Source organism: Prionailurus viverrinus, chromosome X (assembly GCF_022837055.1).
Source record: "Prionailurus viverrinus isolate Anna chromosome X, UM_Priviv_1.0, whole genome shotgun sequence".
NCBI classification, from domain to species: domain Eukaryota; kingdom Metazoa; phylum Chordata; class Mammalia; order Carnivora; family Felidae; genus Prionailurus; species Prionailurus viverrinus.
The window spans coordinates 69,981,499-70,003,962 of record NC_062579.1 but is presented as its reverse complement, the minus strand read 5'-3'; the positions used below and the strand labels follow the sequence as shown (position 1 = coordinate 70,003,962).

Sequence of the window (22,464 nt, the reverse complement as noted above, 5' to 3'; positions counted from 1 at the left end):
AAGCAGAAGGGAAATAAAAATTAGGTCAGAAGTAAATGATACAGAAACAAAAACAAAATAAACAAACAAAAAAATAACAGATCAATGACCAGTGACTAAGGAGCTGGTTCTGTGAAAACATTAAAAGCAGCGGCACCTGGGTGGCTCAGTCAGTTAGGAATCCAACTTTGGCTCAGGTCATGATCTCATGGTCTGTGAGTTCAAGCCCTGAATCGGGCTCTCTGCTGTCAGGAAGAAGCCCGCTTCAGATACTTGGTCTTCCTCCATCTCTCTCTCTCTCTCTCTCTCTCTCTCTCTCTCTCTCTCTCTCTCTCTCTCAAATAAATAAACATTTAAAGAAATAAAACATTAGGGTGCGTGGGTGGCTCAGTCAGTTAAGCATCAAACTTCAGCTCAGGTCATGATCTCATGGTTCATGGGTTTGAGTCCCATGTCGGGCTCTGTGCTGACAGCTCAGAGCCAAGAACCTACTTTGGATTCTGTGTCTCCCTCTCTCTCTACCCCTCTGCCACTCATGCTCTGTCTCTCTCTCTCTCAAAAAGAAAAAAAAATTAAATAAATTAAAAAAAAAAGAAAACATTACCTAGTCAGAGTTGTCATAAAGAAAAAAAAAAAAAAAGACCCTAGTAAATAAAATCACTAAGGGAGAGAGGAGAAATAACAACAAAAATCACAGAAATACAAACATTTACAGAGAATATTATGAAAAATTATATACCCACAAATCAGATAATCTGGAAAAGTGGATAAATTCCTAGAAACATATAAACTACCCAAACTGAAACAGTAAGAAATAGAGAACTTAAACAGACTGATAACCAACAAGAAATTGAATAATTAATCAAAAAAAATCCCAGTAAACAAAAGTCCAGGGTCAGATGTCTTCCCAGGGGAATTCTACTAAACATTTAAAGAAGAGATAACACATATTTTTCTCAAAATACTACAAAAAAATAGAAATGGAAGAAAAACTTCCAAACTCATTCTATGAAGCCAGGATTACTCTGAAACCAAAATCAGAGACTCCACTAAAAAAGAGAACTTCAGGCCAATATCCCTGATGAACATGGACTTAAAATTTCTCAACAAAATAATATCAACTCAAATCCAATGGTACATTAAAAGAATCATTCACCACAACCACGTGGGATTTATATTGGGATTGCAAGGGTGGTTTAATATTTGCAAATCAATCAGTATTAAACACCACATTAATAAAAGAAAGGATAAGAACCATATAATCCTCTCAATAGATGCAGAAAAAGCACTTGACAAAATAGAAAACCCTCAACAAAGTATGGATACAGGAAACAAACCTCAACATCATAAAGATCATGTATGAAAAACCCAAAGCTAATATCACCCTCAATGGAGAAAAACAAATATCTTCATCTACAGTCAAGAATACAACAGGGATGTCGACTCTCAGCACTATTATTTAACATCGTACTGTAAGGCCTAACCTCAGCAATCCAAAAACACAAAGAAATAAAAGACATCCAAACTGGCAAGGAAGAAATCAAACTTTCCCTATTTGTAGATAATGTTATACTATATATAGACAACACAAAAACCTCTGCCAAAAAGTTCTGAGTATCAAAACATGAATTCTGTTAAGTCCAGGATACAAAATTGACATAGAGAAATCTGTGGCAGTTTCATAGACCAATAATGAAGCAGCAGAAAGATAAATTAATAAATCACTTCCATTTACAATTGCACCAAAACTATAAGATTCCTAGGAATAAACCTACCCAAAGAGGTAAAAGATCTATACTTTGAAAATGATAGAACACCTATGAAAAAAATTGAATAGGACATGAAGAAATGGAAAAAAAATATTCCATGCTCATGGACTGGAACAAATATTGTTAAAATGTCTGCACTCCCCAAAGCAATCTCGACATTTATTGCAACCCCTATCAAAACACCAGCAGCATTTTTCACAGAGCTAGAACAAACAATCCTAAAATTTGTATGAAATCACAAAAGGTGCCCCCAAAGAGCCAAAACAATCTTGGAAAAAAGAAACAAACAAACAAAAAGCCAAAACCTTGGAGGCATCACAATCTTGGATTTCAAGCTCTATTACAAAACTGTACGGATTAATACAGTACGGTACTGGCACAAAAACAGACACACAGATCAGTGGACCAGAACAGAAAACCCAGAAGTGAGCCCAGAACTATGTGGTCAACTAATCTTTGACAAAGCAGGGAACAATAACCAATGGAAAAAAGAGATTCTCTTTAACAAATGGTGTTGGGAAAACTGGGCAGCAACATGCAAAAGAATTGAAACTAGACCACTTTCTTACACCATACAAAAAAATAAATTCAAAATGGATGAAAAACCTAAATGAGAGAAGTAAACCATTAAAATCCTAGAGGAGAACACAGGCAATGTCAAATTGGTCAGAGCAACTTTTAGTTGATATGTCTCCTGCGGGAAGGGAAACAAAAGGAAAAATGAACTATTGGGACCTTATCAAGATAAAAAGCTTCTGTACAGTGAAGGAAACAAACAACAAATGTAAAAGGCAACCTACTTACCTAGTAGGAAAAGATATTTGCAAATGAACTATCTGATGAATGGTTAGTATACAAAATCTATAAAGAACTTATCAAACTCAACATCCAAAAAAACCCCAAATAATGCAGTGAAGAAATGGGCAGAAGACATGAATAGACTTTTCCAAAGAAAACATCCAGATATTTAACAGACACATGAAAAAATGCTCAACATCACTCATCACCAGGGAAATACAAATCAAAACCATGATGAGATATCACCTCACACCTGTCAGAATGGCTAAAATTAACAACACATAAAAGTGTAGGTATTGGTGAAGATGCAGAGAAAAGGGAACCCTCTTACACTGTTGTTGGGAACGCAAACTGGTGCAGCCACTCTGAAAAACGGTATGGAGGCACCTCAAAAAGTTGAAAATAGAACTACCCTGTGATGCAGCAATTGCACTACTAGGTATTTACCCAAAGAATAAAAAATATTGTTTTGAAGGAGCACATGCACCCCAATATTTATAGCTGCATTATCAACAATAGCCAAATTATGGAAAGAGCCCAAATGTCCGTTGATTGATGAACAGATAAAGAAGAGGTAGTGTATAATGGAATATTACTCAGCAATCAAAAAGAATGAAATCTTGCCATTTGCAACAACATAAATACATGGAATTACAAAAGACCCTGAATAGCCAAAGCAATCTTGAAAAAGAAGACAACCTGAGGTATCTCAACACCATATTTGAGATTTACTACAAAGCTGTAGTAATAAAACCAGTATGGCAATGGCACAAAAATACACACATAAATCAACAAAATAGAATAGACATCCCAGGAAATAAACCTATGATTATAAGGTAAATTAACCTTTGATGAAGGAGTCTAGAATATGCAATTGGAAAAAGATAGTCTCTTCAACAAATGGTGCTGGGAAATCTGGATAGCTACATAGAAAATAATGAAACTGGACCACTTTCTTACCCAATACACAAAAATAAACTCAAAATGGATTAAGGACCTAAATTTGAGGCTGAAACCATAAAATTCCTAGAAGAGAGCACAGGCAGTAATTTCTCTGGCATCAGCCATAACAATATTTTTCTAGATATGTTTCCTGATGCAAGGGAAACAAAAGTGAAAAAAATAACCATTGGGACTACACCAAAATAAAAATCTCTGCATAGCAATGGAAACAATCAATAAAACTAAAAGATAGCATACTGAACAGAAGAAGATATTTGCAAATAACACATCTGACAAAGGGGTAGTATATGAAACATATAAAAAACTGATACAACTCAACACTCACAAAAGAAATAATCCAGTTAAAAAATGGGCAGAAGACACAAACAGGCATTTCTCCAAAGAAGACATCCAGATGGCCAACAGACAGATGAAAAGATGCTCAATATCAGATATAACCAGGGAAATGGAAAGCCAAACCACAATGAGCTATCAGTTCACATCTGTCAGAATGACTGAAACAAAACAAAACAAAACAAAACAAAACACACACACACACACACACACACACACACACACACACACACACAAAGAAACAGTATGTTTCTCAAGGATGTGAGAAAAGGAACCCTTGTGCACTCTTAGTGGGAATGGAACTGGGTGCAGCCACTCTGGAATACAGTATGCAGGTGCCTCAAAAATTTTAAAATAGAATTACCAAATAACCCAGTAATTCCACTAAGGGGATTTACTCAAAGCATATGAAAACACTAATTCAAAAAGATATATACAGTCCTTTGTTTATAGCAGCATTATTTACAATAGCTACATTATGGAAGCAGCCCAAGTGTCCATCAATAGATGAAGGGATAAAGAAGATGTGGTATATAAATGCAACAGAATATTACTCAGCCATAAAAAAATAATGAAATCTTGCCAATTGCAAGAACATTGATGAATCTAGAGAGTACAATGCTAAGTGAAATAAGTCAATGAGAGAAAGAGAAATATCATATGATTTCACTCTTATGTGGAATTTAAGAAACAAAACAAACAAGAGACACAAACCAAAAAACAGACTCTTAAGTATAGAGAACTAATTGATGGTTATCACAGGGAACTTGGGTGGGGAGATTGGTGATACAGGTGATGGGGATTAAGAGTACACTTATATTGATGGGCACTGAGTAATGTATTGAATTTTTTAATCACTATATTGTACACCCAAACCTAGTATAATACTGTATGTTAACTATACTGAAATTAAAATTTTTAAAAATGTGCAACTTAGACACTGGAAGTCCTTATACTATTAGAGTAAAATAAACATGTAGTTAGTTGATAACCATATCCCTCAAAAGGGTGGGCAATGGAGATATTTATTCTTTCTTCATCATCATCAGGGTATGTTATTCCTCTCTGTGGACATGTAGAAAGAAAAATCATTGAATGAAAACTTAAATCCTAACACTATCATTTTAATAAATTCAACAGTTTACTGTAGTTTTAGAGTAAACCAAGAATATTTGTATGATTTTACTGGGTGTTTCTAATTATAATAATTAATATTCCCATCAAAATATAGAATTTACCAAGGTTCATACTGCTTTCTCAGTTTATCTTAAATTTATGAATACAAATATCATATTTTATGTCTTTTTCAATTGTGTTCTTGCTATTACTCTGTGTTGTTACATTGAAAAGAACAATGAATATAGAAGTATAGCCAAAATCTTAGCCCTTGTTAATTGTGTGACACTGAACACTTTCCTTAATCTTTCTGGTAAATGGTAGTAATTATTATTATTACTATCAGGTATTAGAAAAAATGCATAATTAAGTGAAAAAGCAATAGCTAACATAAATATCAGCGACGTCCTGCTACAAATGCAAACAGGATCCATTTCTTTAAAATGCACATAAAAGAAATGCCTTATTATCATTTTATTAGTTATAATAATATTCAAAATCCATACCTTTTTTATTTTCACCTAAAAATTTACTATCAATTACTTAGAATATTTAATTAATATAAGATTTTTCTTTTCTTCTATGATTATATATACTAAAGATGAACATATACTAACAATGTAGGATATTGGAAATTTTATGACCAATTCTTGAATTTGGAACAATGATTCTTCCATCAAAGCTTAGAGACATCATTTTAAATAAGATGCTAGCCTTTATGATCTGTTTCTAGGGTCTTATTTCTAAAAGACTACAAGATGGAAAAAGTAAAAAAAAAAGATGTAAAGAAAATATAGTAATGACATGATATGTCATTTGAGAAAACTGTGTCATTTAATAAGCAGATTTTGACCTTCAGTTTAAAAATGGAATTAAACAAGTATAAAAATAAACGATCAAAATCATCTGGAATTAACATATTCCTGCCAGCTTATAATAAACTATTATTTATATGTAACATCTTTCTTCTCAGGCATTTCCACATTGAATATCTAATTTTATTATCATAATCACCTTGAGGGATAAGTGGGCTCAATATTACCATACCATGTCTATTTTTCAAATTAAGAAACATTATTGTATAAATGAGGAAATAGGTCAAATGGCCAAAGGAGGATCCAACAAGTAGATGGCAACAAAGTTGAAACTCAGATATATATGATTCTCATCCTTGAACATGTTATTTCTAGCATGTGTTTCTTTCAGATCTGACTTTATCAGAATCCTTTCCCACAGAGATATTAGCTTCCAATATGAGTCAGGGTTTCTTCCCTTACATTTTCAGTGAATCTTCTAATAAAAATACCAACTCCATTCTGACTGTTGTACCCAGAAACACTATTAAGCAGTTTGGGTAATATAAAATTGGCACAAGTTAATATCATGTTTGCTATTTACTAATTTACCTCATTAACATGTAGAATCCAAATTCCAGAAAAAGACCTCAGTTAAATTCCAGAAATCACACCACCAGTGTAGCACCCTACAACTTGATCCTTGTGTTCAACACATTTGAAATGTGTAAAAAGTCGGAGAATGGAGGCAACTGCTTAGGTACCTCTGATGCAGTTCCTTACTTCCTGAATTTCCCAATCTCGTGCTTATTGATGAATCCATCAGAAGGATTCATAGTGGATAAAACTGCAGTAACAGTTACCATGTTAATTTCCAGATTCCACCACTTGTTCTTACAGGTACAATAGAACCTCCACTCAGGGCATGAGCCACCTCTTCTTTTCACTCTGCTGTGACAGCAGATAGCTGCATCTTTCTTAATTTCTGTTAGTTTTCCCTCTTCCTTTACTCTCCCTTCTCCACCTTGACATTACTACTCAATATCAGTCCTTTAACCTCTTGCATTGAATATATCTTTGTGCTTTAGTTCAGAGTCACTCAAATTATAACATTTGATGTATGAATATTCAAATTTTAACTAATGAGCTTGATTTGAGAATGAGATAAAACTGGGCAACATTCCCACATGTCCTATTTCCTAACATTGAAACAAAGACACAGTGATAACAATGACAACAGTGACAGGTTCTTGGTGAAAATTTTAACTCAGGATGTGCTCAGGACATGTTAAGATTCAATAACATACAAGACAGCATAATATTGATAACAAGTATGAAAACATTCACCCTGAATGTTTCCATGGTATATAATGTGCTCGGTCTGTGTTTTCTTATTTTTTTTTAAATACTAAAATGTACCCATCCACTCTTAAGACTTAAAGACACTTCGATAAAAACATTAAGTGACATACAACTTGCTGAAAAATAATTATTTACAATAACATCAGATCAACTCTGACAGCGAATATTTATGCAATGCATGTGATCATTATAACTAAGCACAGGAAAAACACTGAGGACACTCTAGATTAAAATGTAACACCTTTCTCACTTTTTATACACATTTTAAAAATCTGATCAACCAACTTTCTAAAAATGTTATGTTGAAGCATACATACATTGTGCACACAGGTTACCAGCTGAATGAATTTTCACAAAATAAACACACCCATGTAATGAGGATCCAGATCAAGAAACAGAACATGACCAACACCCCGGAACCCCTCATGTACTCTCTCCTTGTCACTAACCCACACCAAGAGTAACCATTATAATTATTTCTAACACCACACATTTATTTTTCCTTAAATAGCCATTTTTAAAGAACACGTTTTTTTACCTGATTTTCTCCTTGTTGCTTAATATGTAAGAAGTTGAAATTAAATATCTGCAAATATATTTTAGCTAATTTAAATACCCAGAAAGTTTCACTGTCAGGTTACATAAAGATAGCAGCTGGGATCCGGTCGATGTTTTGTTTCATTTTAAATGTTCATTTATTTATTTTGAGAAAGAGAGTGAGCCAGGGAGGGGCAGAGAAAGAGGAAAACAAATCCCAAGCAGACTTCCCGCTGTGAGTACAGAAGCCCAACACAGGGCTCCAACTGACAAACAAACTATGAGATCATGACCTGAGCTGAAATCTAGAGTTGGACACTTAACAGGCTGAGGCACCCAGGTGTTCCAGGTTGATGTTTAATAAACATTCACAGCACTGAATTTACTGTGTTAGATTTTGCCCTGAAAAAGCAGACTAATGACATCACACATTATTTCAGAAAGCATCATGTAGGGATGTAGCCATAAGCATGGAAACCTTTATATTGTAATGCAAAAAAGTATAGGATCAAGAATCAAACTAAAAAGTTCAAGTCGGTACTATTCTAGAAGACAGGAGTGAGAAACCACTGAAAGCCAAAACAACTGGGAAAGCTTTTATGGAGAGGTCAAATTTAAGCTGGACCTTCAAAGAGATACATAGGGTTCAAATGGGCTGAGAGAAGGGGGTAGCATTTCTGTTTGGAAAAAGGACAGGAGTCTAGGCTCTGAGACATGAGGAGCAAAGATGTGAGACAGATAAGGTATGCACCCAATTACTAGCAGAAAAGATTTTGGGATGTAAAAGCTAAGATATCCTGACAAATGCCTATATAAGTTTATAAAAAAATGTTGACTTACACTGAAACATTTTACTCAAATCCAAATGGCATGGTCTATGCGTCCTTTAACTGCTACCTGAAGATATTATTTGTTTCAATGAATAGTTTCCTCTGGAAATGAATATTAATTAGAGTGTTTATATATTATGAATTTATTTTTTTTTTAATTTTTTTTTTCAACGTTTATTTATTTTTGGGACAGAGAGAGACAGAGCATGAACGGGGGAGGGGCGGAGAGAGAGGGAGACACAGAATCTGAAACAGGCTCCAGGCTCTGAGCCATCAGCCCAGAGCCCGACGCGGGGCTCGAACTCCCGGACCGCGAGATCGTGACCTGGCTGAAGTCGGACGCTTAACCGACTGCGCCACCCAGGCGCCCCTATATATTATGAATTTAAAACACTGTTTGGTAATGACTAGATTACCAACCAACAACAACAACAAAACACACACACACACACACACACACACACACACACACAAATGACTTTCTTTCCCAAATCCTTTTGAAATTTTAGGTTGAAAATTCATTTTCTATGCATGTTTTAGACATTTTATTATTTCTGTTATTTTAAAGAAATTCACTTTATTTAAAAAATATGGTGACATGGTATAAGAAAGAAATATAACAAACTGTAAAACTGATTAATTTGATTCCCTAAAATGTAATATTCCTTTAAATTTTATAAGATATTTATGGTATTAATATGATAGAATGCAATTCATTCAGCAAAAACTATTTAGGTTATTTTTATAGTATATATGAAAAAGTCCAAAGGAACCTGAACAATTTAACTTTTCTCGTAAAAATGATGTCGTGGTAAGATGTGTAATCAGTTTTACACTCACACTGCTCACATTTAAATAAGGTCAATTCTACTTATATTTTGTCACATCAGTATATTTTCATATTGTGCTCCTAAAATGATAGACTAAAACTCAAAGATTAAATCTGCTAGTAAATACTGAGTTTAATATTTTCTCACATCTTTGGGTTTTATGAGTCACTAAAAACAGTAGGATTTTGTTACATAACTCAAAGATTTTTCAATAAAACTAACACTAGACAATATGAAAGCATTTTTTTTCAGGAATTACAATGAGAGGTGTTTCAGCAGTATATAACATTGAGAAAGTTGGCTGCCATTAGATCCGATCAGACTTTAATCTTTACTGCTCATTACGATCCTTTATGGTTTGGTGGCCTCCATAAGTTTAGATCTTCTCCTTTATTAGCATGATAGTTTCCAATTTTAACTTTCTTCTTGAAAGAAGTAAAATATAGACCAGGAAATATTGTTAAGTCCTGGTGTTCTCTTTATTGTAACTTATCTTGTTTCTCCTCTTGTATTTATAGTAATTTTAAGGCTGTAACTCGATTTGTCTACTTCCTACAATGACTTATTTTGAGATATGCCTGCTACACTACAATGATATACAATGATTCAATTTAATGAACTTTAATTGAGCATTTCCTTGTGTCTGAGATGCTGTGCTAGCACTGAGACTGTAGGGACTAATCTAGGAGGTAAAGACAGAAACAAGCAATGAAAAAAATATATGAATATGGTATGAGAAATACTATTATATCACTAAAGTGTTGTGACACAAAGAAAGGATTTTGCTGTCAAAATGGGGCTACAAAGATGACGTAGCATTTATACTCCAGTAAGTCTTTTATTTAGTCAGCATTTACTCCAATATGTGAGCATGAATCTGTTGTATATTTTAGACCACAAAGGAAGCAAAAAGGGAGCTGAAATATATGTAATAAAATAACTCCAGACAAGGTCTGCAGACTTTCATTGATTATCCAATCCAGTTGTGTGATCGTGGAGAATTCCTTCATCGATCTTGGCCTCAGTTTCTTGAACTGTAAAATAATGAATTTGGACTAATTGCTATCTTGGGTCCCTTTTAGCAGGGAGAGATGACCTCTAAAGCTTGTGCCAGCTCTGGAGTTTTGGAAAATGATGTTTTTGTTTCTGTTCTTGTTGTTCCCTCAAATTTTATACTCTCCTATTATTTAACTTTATTTCATACATTTTCGTCTACAATATTCCCTCTAGTCTGAGCTTTAATCATGATTAATCCTGTAAAGAAGTCAGAGTAGATAAAAATAAAAAAAAACTAATCAGAGTTACTAATATCACATGGAAAGATGAGAGATATCAAAAGGTATAGTTGGTCATTAAAATTTATAATAATTGATTCAATTCATAATAAATTAACACTGTTTATAGGAAACTTGACAGCTTTTATCTTGTAAGATGACACTAAATTAACTGAAGTGAAACTCATTTCATATTTATGTGAATCCTTAGGATTAATAGTGCTTTCAAATATGTTAATACAATTTTTCCCCATTGAATGGAAGAGTTTTAATTAAACTTTAATCTTTTGGTTTAATCCCTGGAGCCAACCTAGAAAACACTAATGTTTGTTTGTTTTTTCTTGTTTTTTTTTTTTTACTTTTGTTTTTAACCCTAGAGGTTTTTAATCAACTGTAAAAATCCTTACACCTCAAAGTTAAAGTGAACGCCACAGTGGTGGGGAGAAGAATAAGGGATTTATAAAATATGACTCATAAAACAGCAATGCTTTATACTATATGTATGTATTATATAAAATTACACACACAGTATACACATAATCTTTAAACCTAATCATTGGGGAAAAGGTAATTGTAGTTTATCAAAAGTATTTTAAATATTTTAAAGGCATCAGAGTCTCTATAGCAACCAGGTTTTTTTTTCCTTTCTACAGACTCATTGGTATGTCAAACATGAATATGAGGACCTGAAGATTTATAATTCAACCTCGAATAAAATGACCAGTGCAATACTGTTTTATTAATTTCACTGGAAATAAAATGACAATGTAGTATTTGATGCTGAACTTCATAAGGGATATGAGAATGTCTATTTAGAAGAAAGTTAGGTACTCTGCTCCCTCACCTTGCCTACTTGCCTCCTCCTCCTGGCCACAATAACTAAATACATAAATAAGTGAAACCAAACCAAAACAAAACCATTCTGTAATTCTTTAAGCAATGCTTCATAAACTTTTCTCACCCTAGTGCCCCTAATGGAAGAGAAGATTGAACACACAACCTTAGGGATCTGTTGCAAGTGTGAAATTTCTTTGAAGTCATCTGTTTCATTTTAAAAAATTCATGTAGTTTTGAATTCTATTCCATAATATATATCTGTTTTAATATGAAAATTATGTGTTTCCCCCAAATCTCTGAGTTAACAGAGCTCGAGGAAAGTATGCTAAGTTTATGCTATAGATTTGTTTATTCTAAAACACAAAGTTTTAGAAGTTTAGCTAAAGAATAAACACGATTATAAAACGAATTTCTCCACAGATTCCACATATTTCATACCTTCAGTTTTCCTCTCACTTCAACATACGTTTTTGGTCAGTTAGTTTGAGGCCTATAACTATACTACACAACTTAAATAAATATAACTGCTATACAAGAGAGAAAAGATTTTTACGCCATCAAAATTTATACTTGGGTTCCAAAAATCCAAAAATATTAGAAAAAAGGTATTAATAGTAATACGTAGTACACTATGAGTTACATAATTGAGTCATTAACTGAATTAGTTTCATCTTATCAATATCTCTATAGTTTAAAAGGAAAGGTACTTTATTTTTTTATATGTAATTTATTGTCAAATTGGTTTCCATACAACACCCACTGCTCATCCCAATAGGTGCCCTCCTCAATGCCCATCACTTACTTTCCACTCTCTCTCACTACCTATCAACCCTCAGCTTATTCTCAGTATTTAAGAGTTTCTTATGGTTTGCCTCTTTCCCTCTCTGTATTTTCTGTTTTCTGCCTTACCCTCTCCCCTGGTTTTCTGCTGAGTTTCTCAGGATCCACATATGAGTGAAACCATATGGTATCTGTCTTACTCTGGCTGACTTATTTCACATAGCATAAAGACACTGAAGTTTCATCCACATTGCTACACATGGCCAGATTTCATTCTTTCTCATTGCCACGTAGTGTTCCATTGTGTATATAAACCACACCTTGATCCATTTGTCCAATTTATTAAATTATTTTTATGTTATATAGTTTTTTTAATTTTTAATTTTTCTTATCTTTTTCTTTTTTTCTATTTTTTTCAACATATGAAGTTTATTTTCAAATTGGTTTCCATACAACACCCAGTGCTCATCCCAATAGGTGCCCTCCTCAATACCCATAACCCACCCTCCCCTCACTCCCACCCCCCATCAACCCTCAGTTTGTTCTCAGTTTTTAACAGTCTCTTATGCTTTGGCTCTCTTCCACTCTAACTCCTTTTATTTTCCTTCCCCTCCCCCATGGTCTTCTGGTAAGTTTCTCAGGTTCCACCTAAGAGTGAAAATATATGGTATCTGTCTTTCTCTGTATGGCTTATTTCACTTAGCATAACACTCTCCAGTTCCATCCAAGTTGCTACAAAGGGCCGTATTTCAATCTTTCTCATTGCCACATAGTACTCCATTGTGTATATAAACCACAATTTCTGTATCCATTCATCAGTTGATGGACATTTAGGCTCTTTCCATAATTTGGCTATTGTTGAGAGTCTGCTATAAACATTGGGGTACAAGTGCCCCTATGCATCACTACTCTTGTATCCCTTGGGTAAATTCCTAGCAGTGCTATTGCTGGGTCATAGGGTAGGTCTATTTTTAACTTTTGAGGAAACTCCACACTGTTTTCCAGAGTGGCTGCACCAATTTGCATTCCCACCAACAGTGCAAGAGGGTTCCTGGTTCTCCACATGCTCGCCAGCATCTATAGTCTCCTGATTTGTTCATTTTGGCCACTCTGACTGGCGTGAGGTGATATCTGAGTGTGGTTTTGATTTGTATTTCCCTGATGAGGAGTGACGTTGAGCATCTTTTCATGTGCCTGTTGGCCATACGGATGTCTTCTTTAGAGAAGTCTCTATTCATGTTTTCTGCCCATTTCATCACTGGGTTATTTGTTTTTCAGGTGTGAAGTTTGGTGAGCTCTTTATAGATTTTGGATACTAGCCCTTTGTCCGATATGTCATTTGCAAATATCTTTCCCATTCCGTTGGTTGCCTTTAGTTTTGTTGGTTGTTTCCTTTGCTGTGCAGAAGCTTTTTATCTTCATAAGTTCCCAGTAGTTCATTTTTGCTTTTAATTCCCTTGCCTTTCGGGATGTGTCAAGTAAGAGATTGCCACGGCTGAGGTCAGAGAGGTCTTTTCCTGCTTTCTACTCTAGGGTTTGAAGGTTTCCTGTTTCACATTCAGGTCCTTTATCCATTTTGAGTTTATTTTTTTGGATGCTGTGAGATAGTTGTCTAGTTTCAATCTTCTGCATATTGCTGTCCAGTTCTCCCAGCACCATTTGTTAAAGAGACTGTCTTTTTTCCATTGGATGTTCTTTCCTGCTTTGTCAAAGATGAGTTGGCCATACGTTTGTGGGTCTAGTTCTGGGGTTTCTATTCTATTCCATTGGTCTATGTGTCTGTTTTCGTGCCAATACCATGCTGTCTTGATGATGACAGCTTTGTAGTAGAGGCTAAAGTCTGGGATTGTGATGCCTCCTGCTTTGGTCTTCGTCTTCAAAATTACTTTGGCTATTCAGGGCCCTTTGTGGTTCCATATGAATTTTTGGATTGCTTGTTCGAGTTTCGACAAGAATGCTGGTGCAATTTTGATTGGGATTGCATTGAATGTGTAGATAGCTTTGGGTAGTATTGACATTTTGACAATATTTATTCTTCCAATCCATCAGCACAAAATGTCTTTCCATTTCTTTATATCTTCTTCAATTACCTTCATGAGCTTTCTATAGTTTTCAGCATACAGATCTGTTACATCTTTGATTAGGTTTATTCCTAGGTATTTTATGCTTCTTGGTGCAATTGTGAATAGGATCACTTTCTTTATTTGTCTTTCTGTTGCTTCATTGTTAGTGTATAAGAATGCAACTGATTTCTGTACATTGATTTTGTATCCTGAAACTTTGCTGAATTCATGTATCAGTTCTAGCAGACTTTTGGTGGAGTCTATCGGATTTTCCATGTATAGATAGTATCATGTCATCTGCAAAAAGTGAAAGCTTGACTTCATCTTTGCCAAATTTGATGCCTTTGATTTCCTTTTGTTGTCTGATTGCTGATGCTAGCACTTCCAGCACTATGTTAAACAACAGCGGTGAGAGTGGGCATCCCTGTCGTGTTCCTGATCTCAGGGAAAAGGCTCTCAGTTTTTCCTCACTGAGGATGATGTTAGCTGTGGGCTTTTCATAAATGGCTTTTATGATCTTTAAGTATGTTCCTTCTATCCCGAATTTCTCAAGGGTTTTTAATTAAGAAAGGTTGCTGAATTTTGTCAAAGGCCTTTTCTTCATAAATTGACAAGATCATATGGTTCTTCTCTTTTCTTTTATTAATGTGATGTATCACGTAGATTGATTTGTGAATGTTGAACCAGCCCTGCATCCCAGGAATGAATCCCACTTGATCATGGTGAATAATTCTTTTTATATGCCGTTGAATTCGATTTGCTAGTATCTTATTGAGAATTTTTGCATCCATATTCATCAGGGATATTGGCCTGTAGTTCTCTTTTATTACTGGGTCTCTGTCTGGTTTAGGAATCAAAGTAATACAGGCTTCATAGAATGAGTCTGGAAGTTTTCCTTCCCTTTCTATTTCTTGGAATAGCTTGAGAAGGATAGGTATTATCACTGCTTTAAACATCTGGTAGAACTTCCCTGGGAAACCATCCGGTCCTGGACTCTTATTTGTTGGGAGATTTTTGATGACTGATTCAATTTCCTCGCTGGTTGTGGGTCTGTTCAAGCTTTCTATTTCCTCCTGATTGAGTTTTGGAAGCGTGTGGGTTTTTAGGAATTTGTCCATTTCTTCCAGGTTGTCCAATTTGTTGGCATATAATTTTTCATAGTATTCCCTGATAATTGCTTGTATCCCTGAGGGATTGGTTGTATTAATTCCATTTTCATTCATGATTTTATCTAGTTGGGTCATCTCCCTTTTCTTTTTGAGAAGCCTGGCTAGAGGTTTATCCATTTTGTTTATTTTTTCAAAAAACCAACTCTTGGTTTCATTGATCTGCTCTACAGTTTTCTTAGATTCTGTATTGTTTATTTCTGCTCTGATCTTTATTATTTCTCTTCTTCTGCTGGGTTTAGGCTGCCTTTGCTGTTCTGCTTCTAGTTCCTTTAGGTGTGCTGTTAGATTTTGTATTGGGGATTTTTCTTGTTTCTTGAGATAGGCCTGGATTGCAATGTATTTTCCTCTCAGGACCGCCTTCGCTGGATCCCAAAGCGTTTGGATTGTTGTATTTTCATTTTCGTTTGTTTCCATATATTTTTTTTAAATTTCTTCTCTAATTGCCTGGTTGACCCATTCATTCTTTAGTAGGGTGTTCTTTAACCTCCATGCTTTTGTAGGTTTTCCAGACTTTTTCCTGTGGTTGATTTCAAGCTTCATAGCATTGTGGTCTGAAAGTATGCATGGTATGATTTCAATTCTTGTATACTTATGAAGGGCTGTTTTGTGACCCAGTATGTGATCTATCTTGGAGAATGTTCCAAGTGCACTTGAGACAAAAGTTTATTCTGTTGCTTCGGATTCAGAGTTCTAAATATATCTGTCAAGTCCATCTGATCCAATGTATCATTCAGGGCCCTTGTTTATTTATTGACCGTGTGTCTAGATGATCTATCCATTTCTGTAAGTGGAGTGTTAAAGTCCCCTGCAATTACCACATTCTTATCAATAAGGTTGCTTATGTTTGTAATTGTTTTCTATATTTGTGGGCTCCTGTATTTGGCGCATAGACATTTATATAATTAGCTCTTCCTGATGGATAGATCCTGTGATTATTATATAATGTTCTTCTTCATCTCTTGTTACAGCCTTTAATTTAAAGTCTAGTTTGATATAAGTATGACTACTCCAGCTTTCTTTTGACTTCCAGTGACATGATAAATAGTTCTCCATCCCCTCACTCTCAATCTGAAGGTGTCCTCAGGTCTAAAATGAGTCTCTTGTAGACAGCAAATAGATGGGTCTTGTTTTTTTATCCATTCTGATACCCTATGTCTTTTGGTTGGTGCATTTAGTCCATTTACATTCAGTGTTATTATAGAAAGATATGGGTTTAGAGTCATTGTGATGTCCGTAGGTTTCATGCTTGTAGCGATGTCTCTGGTACTTTGTCTCACAGGGTCCCCCTTAGGATGTCTTCTAGGGCTGTTTTAGTGGTGACGAAAAATATGGAAAGCTTCACGAATTTGCGTGTCATCCTCGTGCAGGGGCCATGCTAATCTTCTCTGTATCATTCCAATTTAGTATATGTGCTGCCGAAGCGAGCACTGGATTGTTGTATTTTCATTTTCATTTGTTGCCATATATTTTTTAATTTCTTCTCTAATTGCCTGGCTGACTCATTCATTCTTTAGTATGGTGTTCTTTAGCCTCCATGCTTTTAGAGGTTCTCCAGACTTTTTCCTCTGGTTGATTTCACATTTCATAGCATTGTCGTCTGAAAGTGTGCATGGTATGATCTCAATTCTTTTGTACCTATTAAGGGCTGTTTTGTGATCCCGTATGTGATCTATCTTGGAGAATGTTCCATGTGCACTCAAGAAGAAAGTATATTCTGTTGCTTTGGGATGCTGAGTTCTAAATATATCTGTCAAGTCCATATGATCCAATGTATCATTTAGGGCCCTTGTTTCTTTATTGATTCTCTGTCTAGATGATCTATCCATTTCTGTAAGTGGAGTTAAAGTCCCCTGTAATTACCACATTCTTATCAATAATGTTGCTTATGTTTGTGATTAAATGTTTTATATATTTGGAGGCTCCTGTATTCGGTGCATAGACATTTATAATTGTTAGCTCTTCCTGATGGATAGACCCTGTAATTATTATATAATGCCCTTCTTCATCTCTTGTTACAGCCTTCAATTTAAAGTCTAGTTCGTCTGACATAAGTATGGCTACTCCAGCTTTCTTTTCCCTTCCAGTAGTTTCATAGACAGTTCTCCATCCCCTCACTTTCAATCTGAAGGTGGCCTCAGGTCTAAAATGAGTCTCTTGTAGAGAGAAAATAGATGGGTGTTGTTTTCTTATCCATTCTGATACCCTATGTCTTTTGGTTGGCGCATTTAGTCCATTTACGTTCAGTGTTATTACAGAAAGATATGGGTTTAGGGGCGCCTGGGTGGCGCAGTCAGTTAAGCGTCCGACTTCAGCCAGGTCACGATCTCGTGGTCCATGAGTTCGAGCCCCGCGTCAGGCTCTGGGCTGATGGCTCGGAGCCTGGAGCCTGTTTCTGATTCTGTGTCTCCCTCTCTCTCTGCCCCTCCCCCGTTCATGCTCTGTCTCTCTCTGTCCCAAAAATAAATATAAACGTTGAAAAAAAATTTAAAAAAAGAAAGATATGGGTTTAGATTCATTGTGATGTCTGTAGGTTTCATGCTTGTAGTGATGTCTCTGGTACTTTGTGGTCCTTGCAACATTTCACTCACAGAATCCTCCTTAGGATCTGTTGTAGGGCTGGTTTAGTGGTGATCAATTCCTTCAGGTTTTGTTTGTTTGGGAAGACCTTTATTTCTCCTGTTCTGAATGACAGACTTGCTGGATAAAGGATTCTCGGCTGCATAATTTTTCTGTTCATCACATTGAAGATTTCCTGCCATTCCTTTCTGTGCTGCCAAGTTTCAGTAGATAGGTCTGCTATTAACCTTATGTGTCTACCTTTGTATGTTAAGGCCCGTTTATCCCTAGCTGCTTTCAGAATTCTCTCTATATCTTTGTATTTTGCAAGTTCCACTATGATATGTCATGCAGAAAATCGATTCAAGTTACGTCTGAAGGGAGTCCTCTGTGCCTCTTTGATTTCATTGCCTTTTTCCTTCCCCATATCGGGGAAGCTCTCTGAAATGATTTGTTCAAGTACACCTTCAGCCCCTTTCTCTCTCTCTTCTTCTTCTGGAATTCCTATGATACAGATATTGTTCCATTTGATTCCATAAATTAGTTCTCTAATTCTCCCCTCTTATTCCTGGATTTTTTTTATCTTTTTCTCAGATTCCTCTTTTTCCATAATTTTATCTTCTAATTCACCTATTCTCTCCTCTGCCTCTTCAATCTGAGCTGTGGTCACCTCCATTTTATTTTGCACCTCATTTGTAGCATTTTTTAATTCATCATGACTATTCTTTAGTCCCTTGATCTCTGTAGCAATAGATTCTCTGCTGTCCTCTATGCTTTCTTCAAGCCCAGTATTTAATTTAATGACTATTATTCTAAATTCTTGTTAAGTTATATTGCTTCAATTGGTCTTGATCAATTTTTTAGCTGTCACTATTTACTGGAATTTCTTTTGATGAGAATTATTCCATTTCAGAATTTTGGCTAGTGTTCTGTCCCTTATGTGTTTTAAAAGTTTGTGGTGTACTCTGGATTTGCGAGCACTGCTATATTAAAGGAGGGTCATACATTGTCCAGGGCCTGGCCCTTCAGGAGGTGTTTTTTGGAGATTGTTACTTGCTCTCTGTTGTTGTGACTTTGGTTATTTTATTACCATACTCGTAGTAATATTTTGGACCCTCCATCAGGTGTGCTTTGATTTGTTGCTTGGGGTAGCCCTATCTTTTTCTAGCTTTCCCATTTTCTTCCTAGTAGATTCAGTCTCTTTTCCTCCCAGGCTCTGGTATTCAAACTCCTTTGGCTTCTACACTTCTTTGTTTGAGAAATGCAGGAAGTAGGGATTCCCCCTATTTCTCCAACATATTGGGTTCTGCAACTCAAGGAAGTAGGTCAATGTGGTCAAGCCCCACGTCAGGCTCTGTGCAGACAGCTCAGAGCCTGGAGCCTGCCTCGGATTCTGTGTCTGCCTCTCTCTCTTTCTCTTTTATTTTAAGGTTATCATTTCACATAAAGATAGCTCATCATCAAACAAAATGAATTATATAGTGCTCATCTGTTTGTATTTTTACTATTTGACTATATACATGGTATGCACAGTTCTAGAGGTTACAAAATGTGTTTCAAACAACTTTGAACTCATATTAAGCAAACAAGACAAGTTGGATTCAAATACTAAGGAAAAGTATTGAACTGTAAACAAGAGGTACCTGGGTGACCTTTTACCATGTTTTGTTTTTATTCTCTGTAGACTAAATTCCAGAGTATTTCCTCCTAGGGATTCAGTAGCAAAACATTTTAAAAAATGGATTCTGAACAGGGTTTTGACAAATGATAGTTGTCTTAGAGGACAGGGAAGTTGAGATTTCTAGGCATGGGATGCAGAATGAAATCATACACAGAGGCAGGATTACTAGAAAGCAATAAAATGGCACAAGAGGAAATATGTCTCAGCACACTGAAATGAGAACTAGGAGGAGATTAAAGAGGGATGCAAAAAGGTGGAATGCACTTAAGAATTTAAGTTGAGACTGAATTTCATAGGGAAAGAGAAAAAACTAGTCAAAATAACTTGAGAATGGGGATTGCTGTGGCCCAAACAGTGAGATAGGAAGAGGATTTCTCGCAACAATCTTTTGAAAACACTGGCATGAAGAACACAGAAAAGCATAAATAATCAAAGTACAACAGAGATTTTGCTTTTGATAGACAGGAAGAAAAAAGTTGGTGATACTGTAAAAGAAAAATATGAAAGGATTTACCAAAACCCCCACACAGGAAACAAATAGAACTGGATATAATACATAGTTGGCTGCAACTGTAGGAACTATAGGTGCCCTTATGATTATCCCCTTCTAACAAGACAATGTCAGTGACTACAATATTTGTAGTAGTATATCGAATATGATATCTACTACTAATAAAGATAGTGGTATAGCAACAGCTACATATTTAGTTATGTGCCAAGCCTTTTATTTAATGCTTTAAACACGTCAACTCATGTGATCTTCTTGTTACTATAATTCCCATTTTACAAATGAGGAAACAAAACTTGGGAAGTTACATTAGTAGCTCAAGGTTATAGAACTAAGTTATACAGCTAGGATTAGAACTTTATAATATCTAACTCAGAAGGCTGTGATCTACAGGCTACCTTCATCAATAGCAGTGGTGGCTAAAAGTATGTATGAAATGATATAGACAGAGACACAAATATATGACAATATAGAAATATATATATATATATATAGATAGATAGATAGATAAAGTAGTATCTAGACTTAAAAATAAAAGTTGATATAAACTTCATTATACATTTCATTACAGTTGTCCCAGATTATTTTGAATAAAAATGGTTATCAGATATATTTATCTGAAGTATCCTTGGTGTAAGAACTAAAAATTTAAAAATTAAGAACTAAAAATCATCATCATAAAATTAACATCATTTTATTTAAACACATTATTGATATACTTCTCATTATCTTTCTGGAATTGAATCTACATATTGGACAAATAAAATTTAGAAAAAAATTATGGTAGAGGGCAATCAAACAGTAATAATAGGATGACATGATCGAATTTCAGAATTGGTCTTATTTGTGACATTTCTCATGTTTCCAATTATATTTTTTTAAATATTGCTATTATCCCACATTAGTTACATGTTAGTAGTAGATATGACTAGTCATAATGGTGTATTTTTAAATGTAAGGGCCAAGATATAGAAATTCTTTAGAAAAGCAATTGCCAGTGCGTATAATTTTACATCATATCTTTAAGATTTTTTTAACAAAAAGGAAAGTACTATGGAGTCATACTTTGTCTTCTTTTGTTATTCTGGTCCTAGGACCACAAAATGAGACACACTGGATTAAATTAAAGAAATACATTCAGGATTTGATTGACAATACCAGACAGGCAGAGATTACCACTGAACAATATTATACAAAAAATATTCTGGGTTTCATAGACATACTTTTTACCCCCTTCAATGAACACTAACAGGTTTATATGGTTTGTAATAAACTTGGGAAATGTATATGCTTTTGAGTCTTTACTGAAAATCCTCAGAGTTATAGAGAAATGGAATTAATATAGTGTGATTTCAAATATAAGATTTATGGCATAGCTTTCTTACCTGAGGGAAAATGTACTTCTCCTTCTCCACACATATATATAATCTCATTTTCAATCATTCTTTCACCCATCTTAACATATTGTGCCACTGTTTTTTACTCATATTATTTTCTCACATGCCTCTTTTCCATATCTGTAAAAATCCTGTGCTCATGCTTCACACTTTGACCTCTTCCAGGAAGCCTTCTCTTATCTACATATTCAAAAGGAACTTCTTATCTCATTTAAATTATAGTACAGTATCTTTTTGTGTAGTACTTCTCATATTCATCCTTATTTTATAAACTATGTGGATGTATGTCTTTTTTTACCTTCTAGAAATTAAATATATTCAAGCAAGAACTGTCCCACCATCATATTGATATTATCAAAAGCCCCATGTTATGGTTCCTTTGCAAACAATATACACTAAAGTGATTATGAAATGAATGAATGAACATACTATCTCATAAGAGATATGAAAGCTCAAATAACCTAGCAGTATTAAAAAATTAAGTAAGTAAAAAGTAGGTCATTAAAATGCACTATATTGTCAAATATATGCTAATGGAAATTATCTTCCTGCTTTTCTTATATCCATAAACAGAAAAATATGGTTAATAAGTTTATTTAATATTACCACTTAAAATATAATACTTAGGCGAGGAATAGTCTCAAAAAAAGCTACAAATCAATTACCTTTGCTTGCACTTTCAACATGTTCCAGTTCTTCAGGAAATTTCAGGATATCCCGGTATTTTTCCTCACAAATTTCGGCAATAAAATGCAAGAGGGTTGTTTTTTGATCTGCTGACTTAGTATCTCTGATCTGGAATAAAATAACAATATTTTGGGTAATATAAATATAGACCTTTTCTTCAACAAGTGAAATAAATGAACTCAATTCATTATAATTAATTTA

General features: G+C 34.8%; 1 protein-coding gene and 1 non-coding gene across 6 annotated transcripts in view; both read right to left on the bottom strand.

The window, feature by feature from the left end:
* The window catches only part of DIAPH2 (diaphanous related formin 2), a 984,211-nt gene that overhangs the window by 469,963 nt on the left and 491,784 nt on the right, over nucleotides 1-22,464 (bottom strand). For 4 of the 5 annotated variants that reach the window (XM_047843487.1, XM_047843489.1, XM_047843490.1 and 1 more), the window contains one exon: nucleotides 22,242-22,371. In XM_047843487.1, the coding sequence (XP_047699443.1) occupies nucleotides 22,242-22,371 (130 nt within the window). Of the gene's footprint in view, nucleotides 1-4,789; nucleotides 4,908-22,241; nucleotides 22,372-22,464 lie in introns of those variants that run through there. The other variant, XM_047843492.1, reaches the window with a different exon arrangement.
* LOC125158077 (U6 spliceosomal RNA) lies at nucleotides 16,757-16,862 on the bottom strand. The gene has a single exon (XR_007149185.1). It is a non-coding gene; the product is annotated as a U6 spliceosomal RNA (small nuclear RNA).